The 12,058-nt window shown below is 42.6% G+C and overlaps 1 protein-coding gene across 1 annotated transcript in view; it reads left to right on the forward strand.

Annotated features, from left to right (window-relative positions):
- Positions 1-12,058, forward strand: part of TALDO1 (transaldolase 1) — a 144,311-nt gene that overhangs the window by 99,375 nt on the left and 32,878 nt on the right. The window contains exon 7 of the mRNA XM_030201300.1: positions 2,735-2,880. Coding sequence (XP_030057160.1) covers positions 2,735-2,880 — 146 coding nt within the window. The remainder of the gene's footprint in view (positions 1-2,734; positions 2,881-12,058) is intronic.

The raw sequence follows: 12,058 nt of genomic DNA on the forward strand, positions 1-12,058 counted from the left end.
TCCCATCTGTAATGGCTGCATCTGCTTGATGACAAGGAAGGTAAAATTTGGTTCTTACCGTGATAATTTTCTTTCCTTTAGTCATAGCAGATGCAGCCATGATCCCTCCCTGTCTGATGCTATCTGCTGTAAATCTATTTCAGGTTCTGTTCGTGTTTCCTGGAGATTCCGTCTTTGGGAGAAAGTCGGAAAACAGTCTTCAGGATTCTTGTTCAATTAAAGGAGGATGACTTAATTCCCTCCAGTTTCATGTTTTGGAGGATGAGTTTATTCCCTCCGGGAGGATGAGTTTATGCCCTCCAGTTATGCCTCAGTGGAGGATGAGTATGCCCTCCGGGAAGATGTTTCATTCCCTCCATTCTGAGTTAATGCCCTTTGTTATAGGGCCATCGTTCGCTGTGAGGAAAGCTCATGTTATTCCCATTGCGGTTTGCCATACTGCTTTGGAAGCTTCAAATACTGGAGAGGCAGTGGAGCAAGCTGGTATGAGGCACTGAAAAAAGTGTGCTCTCTATCTCCCTCTGCTGGTTGATGGATACAATCCATCTGTAATGGCTGCATCTGCTATGACTAAAGGAAAGAAAATTATCACGGTAAGAGCCTAATTTTCCCACATAACCCAAAGCTAAGCACTTCTGCATTTAAACTACTTTACAGAAAAAAAGCCTAGGGAAATCCTGCATATTCAGGAAATCAGTTTGACCTGGGCTTGGCTCCTTTCTAGCTTTGAATACTGCTAAGCTCTGCTTAGAGACGGCTTGAGCCATTCAGATAGAAGACTATCTATTCTGGTCCTAAGTGTTTTTCTACCCCAGAGATGGGCTTGGTGCTTCTTACCTATATTGGAGCAAACTACTATGCAAGTTGCAGTCATTACAAAGCTTCCACAGACAGCCAAACCTAAATTTCCTTAGCATCCCTCCAGACTGACCCAAAATTGACTGGGTTGTGCACACATACCAGCAGGTGAAGACTGAACTCTTGATTTCTTAAGTGAGCTCATAAGAACCCTGATTAGAGCTAGCTAGAATTAGTGTTCCGTCTTCAGCAGGTGATAAGATGTGGTGAGCCTTTTAGTTTCGGCATTTGTTTCTTTTGTCTTTAATTTTTTTTTTAATCTGGCCTGCCTTGTTAAACATCTGTGCTGTTTTTCCATTTGGCTGGCAAAGGCTGAGGCCTGCTGGGGTTCTTATTAGCCTTGGAGGGGGGGGGGGGGGGTGCTACTCAGATGGCCAGGTCCCTTCCCCCAGTCTGCCTCTGGGTTCTCTTGGTAAAGTATTAAAAAAAAAAATATGCCAAAGCCTGTTACTTTTAACTTGGTAAAAGTGGCTCCTGCTAGGCCCCATGATCAGTGCAGTGTACAAGCTTGGAAACTGTATTAAACAGGAGGTCTAGCAACAATGCAATCTGTTAGACGAGAACTTTCCTACCGTAGCCAGTTTTCTGGTATTTTGCACACAAATTGTGAAAGTGTGTTCTAGAAGTTTGTTCCTCCCCTGGCTGAACATGCCTTTCTGATGAGCACTCTAGAACTAGGCCTCTTAACGTGACCCTGTGAGGGAATGTGCTTAAAAGGAAACCAGAAATTTACTACATAGTACTCATCACAGGTGGATAGATGCATCCCAAGTACCTACTCATCACTCAAAAACAAGTGAGCTTCATAATGAAATTTTGCCCAAAAGGCAGATCTATTAATGTTACAGAAGGTGCCAGAAAAGATTGCCTAGTCAGCTGAGCAAAATGCTCTATGCAGAGTCAAGTGTTTGATAAGCTCAATTTAATCTGTCATTTGTGTAAAGTGCCTTTGAATATAGACCTGGGAGTAGCCTTTGTATCAGGGAAAGAATGGCAAGGAATACCCTTGTAATTTTTATAAGCCACTATAGTTCTCCAAAGGGAGTACATGCTGTTGGAAACACCTCTCAAATGGCTGAAGAATGCAGTGGTTCTTGAGCTTCTAGCCCTTCCAGTTTTGAGGTAAAGCACCATGCAAAGGGTTGCCAAAATGCAGATTACCTTTCCTGGAAGGTGGCTCCATTTGAGGCAGATCACCCGAGGATTGTTGAGCTGAGGAAGTGTATAGAAGAACCTGGTCTACACATTTCCCTACTGGGCTACCTTAAAACTAGGGCTGGGGAACTCAGCCAAGGGGTTGTGGTCAAGCCAGGAAGATTAAGAACAGACTTGGAAAGTAAGGGAGAATGGAACAGGTAGAAGCCCTCCAAACTGTACTTCCCGTATATATCTGAACCTTTTGTTGCTCAGCTATGGCTTTCCTACAAGGTAGAACTGGCCCCTTGATTTTGTGACTTAAATGCCCTGAATAAATAACTCAGGCCCCTTGTTTGCTTCTTTAAAGCCTCCCAGAGGCCATACTTATACACAGTATCTTCAAGATACAACTACTTGTTGGCTTCATTTGCTTTAAGCCCTCTGAACTAACTCTTTGAAATGTGTGAACCACTTACTATGGCTGCACATCCACCCCCCCCCCCCTCCCAATTTGAAGTCTGTCCATTCTTGATTAGTCTGCAGCTTGCCTACCATTGGCTTAAAGTTACAGTAGTAATGGGAGCAATGTAACTACTTTTTTTATTTTGACTTTCTCTGAACATTTGAGTCTGAATTTAAATTTGGTGTGTGTAATGCTGGATACCTGCTACTAATCAGTGTGCCCTGCACTTAGTAAAGTGTACAACCTTGCAGAATTATGTGAATTTTCTTCCAACAGCCCAGGCAAATGACCTTCAGAAGATACACCTAGATGAAGCAACTTTCCGGTGGGAGCATAATGAGGATCAAATGGCAGTTGAGAAGTTATCTGATGGCATTAGGAAGTTTGCTGCTGATGCCATCAAGTTGGAAGACATGTTAAAGGTAACCAGTTTAAATTAGGTTTTTTTTTTTTTTAAATACATCTGCTAAGTATAGCTGAATTACAGAAGTACAGTGGTGGAAATAAGTATTTGATCCCTTGCTGATTTTGTAAGTTTGCCCACTGACAAAGACATGAGCAGCCCATAATTGAAGGGTAGGTTATTGGTAACAGTGAGAGATAGCACATCACAAATTAAATCCGGAAAATCACATTGTGGAAAGTATATGAATTTATTTGCATTCTGCAGAGGGAAATAAGTATTTAATCCCTCTGGCAAACAAGACCTAATACTTGGTGGCAAAACCCTTGTTGGCAAGCACAGCGGTCAGACGTCTTCTGTAGTTGATGATGAGGTTTGCACACATGTCAGGAGGAATTTTGGTCCACTCCTCTTTGCAGATCATCTCTAAATCATTAAGAGTTCTGGGCTGTCGCTTGGCAACTCGCAGCTTCAGCTCCCTCCATAAGTTTTCAATGGGATTAAGGTCTGGTGACTGGCTAGGCTACTCCATGACCCTAATGTGCTTCTTCCTGAGCCACTCCTTTGTTGCCTTGGCTGTATGTTTTGGGTCATTGTCGTGCTGGAAGACCCAGCCACGACCCATTTTTAAGGCCCTGGCGGAGGGAAGGAGGTTGTCACTCAGAATTGTACGGTACATGGCCCCATCCATTCTCCCATTGATGCGGTGAAGTAGTCCTGTGCCCTTAGCAGAGAAACACCCCCAAAACATAACATTTCCACCTCCATGCTTGACAGTGGGGACGGTGTTCTTTGGGTCATAGGCAGCATTTCTCTTCCTCCAAACACGGCGAGTTGAGTTCATGCCAAAGAGCTCAATTTTTGTCTCATCTGACCACAGCACCTTCTCCCAATCACTCTCGGCATCATCCAGGTGTTCACTGGCAAACTTCAGACGGGCCGTCACATGTGCCTTCCGGAGCAGGGGGACCTTGCGGGCACTGCAGGATTGCAATCCGTTATGTCGTAATGTGTTACCAATGGTTTTCGTGGTGACAGTGGTCCCAGCTGCCTTGAGATCATTGACAAGTTCCCCCCTTGTAGTTGTAGGCTGATTTCTAACCTTCCTCATGATCAAGGATACCCCACGAGGTGAGATTTTGCGTGGAGCCCCAGATCTTTGTCAATTGACAGTCATTTTGTACTTCTTCCATTTTCTTACTATGGCACCAACAGTTGTCTCCTTCTCGCCCAGCGTCTTACTGATGGTTTTGTAGCCCATTCCAGCCTTGTGCAGGTGTATGATCTTGTCCCTGACATCCTTAGACAGCTCCTTGCTCTTGGCCATTTTGTAGAGGTTAGAGTCTGACTGATTCACTGAGTCTGTGGACAGGTGGCTTTCATACAGGTGACCATTGCCGACAGCTGTCTGTCATGCAGGTAACGAGTTGATTTGGAGCATCTACCTGGTCTGTAGGGGCCAGATCTCTTACTGGTTGGTGGGGGATCAAATACTTATTTCCCTCTGCAGAATGCAAATAAATTCATATACTTTCCACAATGTGATTTTCCGGATTTAATTTGTGATGTGCTATCTCTCACTGTTACCAATAACCTACCCTTCAATTATGGGCTGCTCATGTCTTTGTCAGTGGGCAAACTTACAAAATCAGCAAGGGATCAAATACTTATTTCCACCACTGTATGTTGAAGTCAACTCGGTGTGTCTGGCTCAGGACTGTGGGCTTCTAGGCTAAGCCTGGTCATGTTTGTTTACAAAACTTGCCAAAAGTTGGACAAGCCAAGACTAGGCAATATATAATAATTCATAGAGAAGCTGAAAAGGTAAGTCAATCACACCATTAACTAAAAGAAAAAAATGGGGGAGGAAAGGGAGACAATGAGACTATCATCCATCTTCAAATGCCCCTACTAAACCTGAAACACTATTGAAAAAGATAGGTTAAGCCCACTTTTAAAAGTTTTTGTAAAACTTCCAAATTTGAGCTGCTGAGGAAGCTTATTTTCAGAGCAGGGAATAAAGAAAAATGTTGATTAACTAACAAGCAGACTCAACAGGGAGGAGAGAACAGTGGTCATTCAGTGCAGCAGGCAAGTAGGAGCATAACTACTACTACTACTACTTAACATTTCTAGAGCGCTACTAGGGTTACGCAGCGCTGTACAAAATACACAAAGAAGGACGGTCCCTGCTCAAAGGAGCTTACAATCTAAAGAACGAAATGTCAAGTTGGGGCAGTCAAGATTTCCTGGGTAGAGGTGTAGAGGTTAGGTGCCGAAGGCGACATTGGTGGGCTTTAAGCAGGGATTTGAAGATAGGCAGGGAGGGGGCCTGGCGTATGGGCTCCACGCGTGGGGTGAGGTGAGGCAGAAAGGGCGGAGCCTGGAGTTGGCGGTGGTGGAGAAGGGTACTGAAAGAAGGGATTTGTCTTGAGAGCGGAGGTTACGGGTGGGAACGTAAGGGGAGATGAGGGTTGAGAGGTAAGGAGGTGCTGCAGATCGAGTACATTTGAGGTTAGTAGCAGAAGCTTGAATTGAATGCGGTACCTGATCGGAAGCCAATGAAGTGACTTGAGGAGAGGGGTGATATGAGTGTATCGGTTCAGGCGGAAGATAAGACGTGCAGCAGAGTTCTGAACGGACTGAAGGGGGGATAGGTGGCTAAGTGGGAGACCAGTGAGGAGTAGGTTGCAGTAGTCAAGGCGAGAGGTAACGAGAGAGTGGATGAGAGTTCGGGTGGTGTGCTCAGAGAGGAAAGGGCGGATGTTGCTAATTGTTATAGAGGAAGAAGCGACAGGTCTTGGCTATCTGCTGCATATGCGCAGAGGAGAGGGAGGAGTCGAAGATGACACCGAGGTTGCGGGCAGATAAGACGTGTCTGGACAGGTAGTCTGGCTTACCCTCTTGCAGGTCCCTAAAAGTTGTCAATAGCACTTTGAACTGTATCCTGAAAAAGAGTGTGAATCCTAGTGGTTAGAGTGGTGGACTTTGGTCCTGGGGAACTGGGTTCGATTCCCACTGCAGGCACAGGCAGCTCCTTGTGACTCTGGGCAAGTCACTTAACCCTGCATTGCCCCAGGTACAAATAAGTACCTGTATATAATATGTAAGCCGCATTGAACCTGCTATGAGTGGGAAAGCGCGAGGTACAAATGTAAGCAAAAAAAACCAATGGGGTAATGAGATCTTCATGGTTGGCATTGCATAAGAATTGGGCTGCTGTAGTCTGGAGAGGAGACTGCAATCTTTTTATGGCTGGCTGGGGAAGGCCTGCACAAAATGTTACAGTAGTCTATTGGTGAGGTTCACAAAAATATGGTAGTGTACATAGAGGCATATTTTCAAGGCATTTAGCCTTCCAAAGTTCCATGGAACTTTGGAAGGCTAAGTGCTTTGAAAATATGCCTCATAGTGTATCTGAGGTAAAAGGACAAATAATGCAGATCTGTCGTAATGCCAAAAAAAAAAATCCAAAAAAAATCAGATCTAAGAACTGACAACGATATCTTCACTAAAAGTAAGGCGAGAATCTATCATTACTCGTAAATGAAGTGACGGGTGGTCGTGGAGTACCATATAAAGAATGGGTGTGATGATAGCTGGCGCAAACTTTTTTTTTTTTTTTTTTTTTTAAGGGGAGAGCAGTTTTTAAACTAGAATGGGGGGAAGCTGACAGTCACCCAGGAGCACATAGTTCAGTGTGGAGTATCCTTGAAGGATACTACTGAAACAGGAAATCCCAGTAGAGAGGTTTCAACAATGCTGAAAGTAAGCCAGGTGTGCTTAAGAGCAGGATAAAGGATGCACATTATCCCCTTCAACTTCTAAGTAGCTTGTAGATCCAAGGGAAAAACACAATCTGAAGTGCCTGTATAAAGATGCTAGAAGCCTAAATGGAAGAGTTTAAGAGTACATGGCACTAAATGATGAGGTAGGTAGGTATGGGCATCTGAGTGGAAAGAGGACATCAATGGGACACTTAACAAGGTACAAATTGTATCAGTAAGAGGATCAAATTTGGAGGGGGATTGCGCTGTATGTTAGAGGGAATTGAGTCAAAAAATAAACATTCCACATGAAACAGCAGCATGGAATCACTATGAATAGAAATTCCATGTGTGAAGGGAAGGAGTATTCTTGTAGGGCTGTACTACCATCTTGCTGGGACAGGACAGATGAAGAAATGTTTATAGAGATTAGGAAAGCTGGCAAATTGGGCAACACTATAAAATAGGTGATTTCATTTACCCCAATATTGATGACCGTTACATCAGGGAGTGCCAGGGAGATAAAATTTCTAGATGTAATAAAACTGCTTCTTGGAGCAGCTGGTCCAGGAACCGACAAGAGGGGGAGCCATTTTGGATCTGGTCCTTGGTGACGTGCAGGGCATAGTGCGAGAGGTGATGATGGTGGGTCCCCTGGGAAACGGTGATCATAGTAGCTCAAACTTGATCTGGGGGAACCTGCAAAGGAAATGTATTGTAGGTGCATTTAATTTTTGAAAGGGTGACAAAACGAGAAATAGTCAAGCTAAAAGGATCGGCTGCTAAGGTTAGGACACTGAATCTAGGCATGCAGGAAACTGGAAAGAAAATTGTCCAAATTGGACATGAGCAAAACCACATGGAGGAAAGCTATAAGCAAGTGCAAACACATCATAAAAAGAGACAAAAGTGGAACACATACATGTGCCCAGAAGAGAGAGAAAAGAAAAATACGAACAAATGAAAAACGTACTGAACACAAGCTTTGCTAACATCAAACAAAAAGCCATCAACAGTGGATGGGCTCGCATAATATTTCGAGGAAAAAAACAAAGATCAAACCTAGATTTCCTACACAAGTGTGAAATCAACAAGGACCATATTGGGCAGCATCAGGCAGACAATCTGGTCTTCCTTCAAGATACCAATAACCAGTTCAGTTAAAGCACTACTGACAAAATATATGCAGACGATGTCACCATCTACATACCTTTCAACAACAGCATCACAGATGCTGGATAAAGCCAAAAAAAGGGAATCTACATAATGGAACTGGGCCACCACAAAACTAAGACAAAACCAAACTCCTGGATCTGTCCAGCCAGCACAATCCCACCACTTACCAAAACCTCATAATAGATAATCGAAACAAAAATACTAGGAATCGTTCTTGACCAGATATGACCCTTGAACACCAAGTTGCTAGAATTACATCAAAAAGCTTCAAAACACTATGGAAACTGACGTTTAATTTCCACAGGCAATCATTCAGTCTTATAGATGCTGATATTGTCCCAACTAGACCACTGTAATGCACCATTACATAGGCTGCAAAGAAAACCTACTACGATCACTGCAGACCATCCAAAACACAGCAGTGAGATTGATCAAATAGAGCAACCCCATTGGCTCCTGATCAAGGCCAGACTATTTTTCAAAACTAGTACAAAATCAGCTTGTTTGGCATGTCACAAGACTACATGCTAAACAAGATCAAGGTCACCAAGAAATGCAAACCCAGGAACCATAGGCTACCTATTCGCCTACCAATATGCAAAAACATACTATACAACTCCACCTACGCAACGGGATTTAGCTACCTAGGTTCAAAATGTTAGAACTCGATTCCCATAGTCATAAGCATCACAAACTACCTCCAGGTCAGAAAAGACCTTTCTCTTCAGGAAATTCTATGAGTAAAATATGCACTAATCATTCTAGAACAATAATATACAACACAACCTCTCTGACATATCTTTTCAAGAAACCCAGTGAGTATTCTATATACACTGTTATCTTGCCAACCACTGCAAAACAAAGCCTCATATAACCTTGTAAATGTATCTCACAATTATCCAAAAACAAAGTTTCAGTTCAATGTGGCTTTGGCTTACATTTAACAGTTAAAGATTACATTGATTCAATTACAAGTATGAATAAAATTAAAAATAAATCTTTGGAAGCCCAGACCTGATGCATTCCACATATCTTGCAAAGATGGAAAGAAGAGAAAACAGCTGTGTGGTTAAAAGGTGACGTAAGAGGCTTACAGCCAAAAGATTGTCCTTCAAAGAATGGAAAAAAGACCCAAATGAAGAAAATAAGTAACATGAGCGCTGGCAAGTTGTATGCTAAGCATTAATAAAGAAGGTTAAAAGAAAATATGAAGGGAAACCTGCCACAGAGGCTAAAAGCTTCTTCAGGTATATCAGAAGCAGAAAGCTTGCGAGTGAATCCATGGGACCATTAGATCACAAAGGAGCAAAAGGGGCATTCAGAAGACAAGGCCATAGCGAACAAACTGAATTCTTTGTTTTGATTTTTATGGAAGCTGCAAGATCTGCCTGTACTGGAAATGGTTTTCAAGGATATGATGCAGAGGAATTAAACTGAAAGATGTAGGTGAACCTGGAAGATGTACTGATTCAAAGTTTGACAAATAGTAGTAAATCATATGGACCAGATGGCATACATCCAAGGGTATCCAGAAGAACTCAAGCATGACAAATTTGACAAATAGTAAATCATCAGAAGGGTTGGAAGGAAAAGTTTGCCTTTTTTGTGGATGACACAAAGATAGCCAATAGAGTGGATACCCTGAAGGGAGTAGAAACAATGAGAAGGGATCTTCAAAAGTTAGAAGAATGGTCAAGGGTCTGGCAATTAAAATTTAATTGCATTCATTTAAAGTACTCCAACATATTAATGTATTAATAGCATTTATTAAACATGTGCCCATAACCTAATGAATTCCTCGGAACTCCCATCCACTCACCAGTCATCACACACACCCTTTCATTCCCCATACATCCATATGATAACACCTTTTGGTGTTGGTGTCTGAGGATCTGAAGGTGAAACAATGTGACAAGGCGATGGCCATGGCCAGCAGGATGCTAGGGTGCATAGAGAAGGGTATAACCAGCAGAAGGAGATGTTGATGCCTCTCTACACGTCGTTGGTGAGGCCACACTTGGAGTATTGTGTTCAGTTTTGGAGGCCGTATCTTGCTAAAGATGTAAAGACTGGAGGCGGTGCAAACAATATGAAAAGAGACTTGCCGACCTGAACATGTATACCTTGGAGGAAAGGAACAGGGGTGACATAATACAGACATTCAATTATTTGAAAGGGTATTAATCCACAAACAAACCTTTTCTGGAGACAGGAAGGCGGTAGAACTTAGAAGACATGAATTGAGGTTGAAGGGGGGTAGACTCAGGAGTAATGTCGGGAATTAGTTTTTCATGGAAACAGTGGTAGATATGTGGAATGCCCTCCCACAGGAGGTGGTGATGAAAACGATAATGGAATTCAAACATGCGTGGGGGATACACAAAGGAATCCTGTTTAGAAGGAATGGATCCACGGAATCTTAGCGGAGATTGGGTGGCAACACTGGTAATTGGGAAGCAAAACCGGTGCTGGGCAGACTTCTACAGTCTACACCCTGGTCATAACTGAATAGATAGGGATGGGCTGGAGTGTACATTTTAAGGGGCTTCAATGTTAGCTTCAGAACTTTTAGTACAAGAACAGTGCTGGGCAGACTTTTATAGTCTGTGCCCTGAGGAAGGCAAGGACAAATCAAACTCTGGTATACATATATCACAAACTCATTTTACATGGTATATCTTGTGCAGACTGGATGGAGCGTTCATGTCTTTATCTGCTGTCATTTACTATATTATCTGGACTGGATGGCATATATCCAAGGGTACTCAAAAACACGAGCATGAAATTGCTGATATGCTGTTTATATAACCTGAGTTAAATTCATCTGTAATTCCTGAAGATTGGAGGGTGGCTAATGCAATGCAATGCAAAACACCTAAGAGAGAAACTACTCTGGCTCCCGCTCAAGGAAAGAATCAGAGTTCAAGATCTGCACGACCGTATACAAAATCATTCACGCAGAGGCCCCAATCTACATGCTGAACCTAATAGACTTACCACCCAGAAATGCCAGAAGATCAGCCCGTAAGTTCCTCAACTTGAACTTCCCCAGCTGTAAAGGAACCAAATACAAACAGGCATACGCTACTACCTTTGCGTACAAAAGCACACAGCTATGGAACGCACTACCCAAGACCCTGAAAACCACGGACAACTTAACCAACTTTCGCAAAACTTTGAAGACATTTCTCTTCAACAAAGCCTACAAAAATAATCCTTGATGGATCAAACTACAAACCTTTGAAGACATTTCCCTTCAACATAGCCTACAAAAACAATCCTGATGAATCATACTACTCCGTACATCACCCAAACGCTCTAAAACACTTTGACACGACCTTACCCATTACCTTCTAATTAATTCCTCTCTTACTCCAATTCATTACCGACTGTATCCAACTCTATGTAACGATAATACCAAATTACACCCTGTAAGCCACATTGAGCCTGCAAAAAGGTGGGATAATGTGGGGTACAAATGCAATAAATAAATAAAAATAAATAAATGCCAACAGTTCTGGGATGATTGGGAAATTACAGACAGGTAAGCCTGATATCGGTGATGGGCAAAATAGTGGAAACTATTTCATAAAGAGTAAAATTACAGAATGGTTTAATGGGACAGTTGGCATGGGTTCAGCCAGGGGAACTCTTGCCTCACCAATTTGCTTCATTTCTTTGAAGGAGTGGATAAAGGTGAGCCAGCTGATGTATTTAGATTTTCAGAAAGCTTTTGATAAATTTCCGCATGAGACTTGTGAGAATTAGTCATGGGGATATGAGGTAAAGTTCTAGTGTGGATTAGGAATTTGGTTATTGGACAAAAAAACAAGAGGTTAGGGTTCATTCCAAAAGTACAAAGACTAGGGGACACTCAAGGAAGTTTTATGGAAGTACTTAAAACAAGAATTCTTTTTTGTTTTTTTCACTCAACAAAAGTTCTGGAGCTCTTTGCTGGAGGATGTGGTAACAGCAGTTAGCATATCAGTTCAAAAATAGGCTTTGAGAATTGTTGGATGAAAAGTCCATAGTCTGCTATTGAGACAGGCATGGGGAAGCAACTGCTTGCCCTGGGATTTGTAGCATGGAATGTTGCCATGATTTGGGTTTCTGCCAGGTACCTGTGACCTGGCTTGGCCATTGTTGGAAACAGGATACTGGACTAGATACTATTGGTCTAACCCAGTATAGCTACTATTAATGTTCTTACGTTGTGTAGGCATGTGTGGAGATCCAACAGTTCTTTGAGGACTG

The sequence above is a fragment of the Microcaecilia unicolor genome, chromosome 4, assembly GCF_901765095.1.
Source record: "Microcaecilia unicolor chromosome 4, aMicUni1.1, whole genome shotgun sequence".
Taxonomy (NCBI): domain Eukaryota; kingdom Metazoa; phylum Chordata; class Amphibia; order Gymnophiona; family Siphonopidae; genus Microcaecilia; species Microcaecilia unicolor.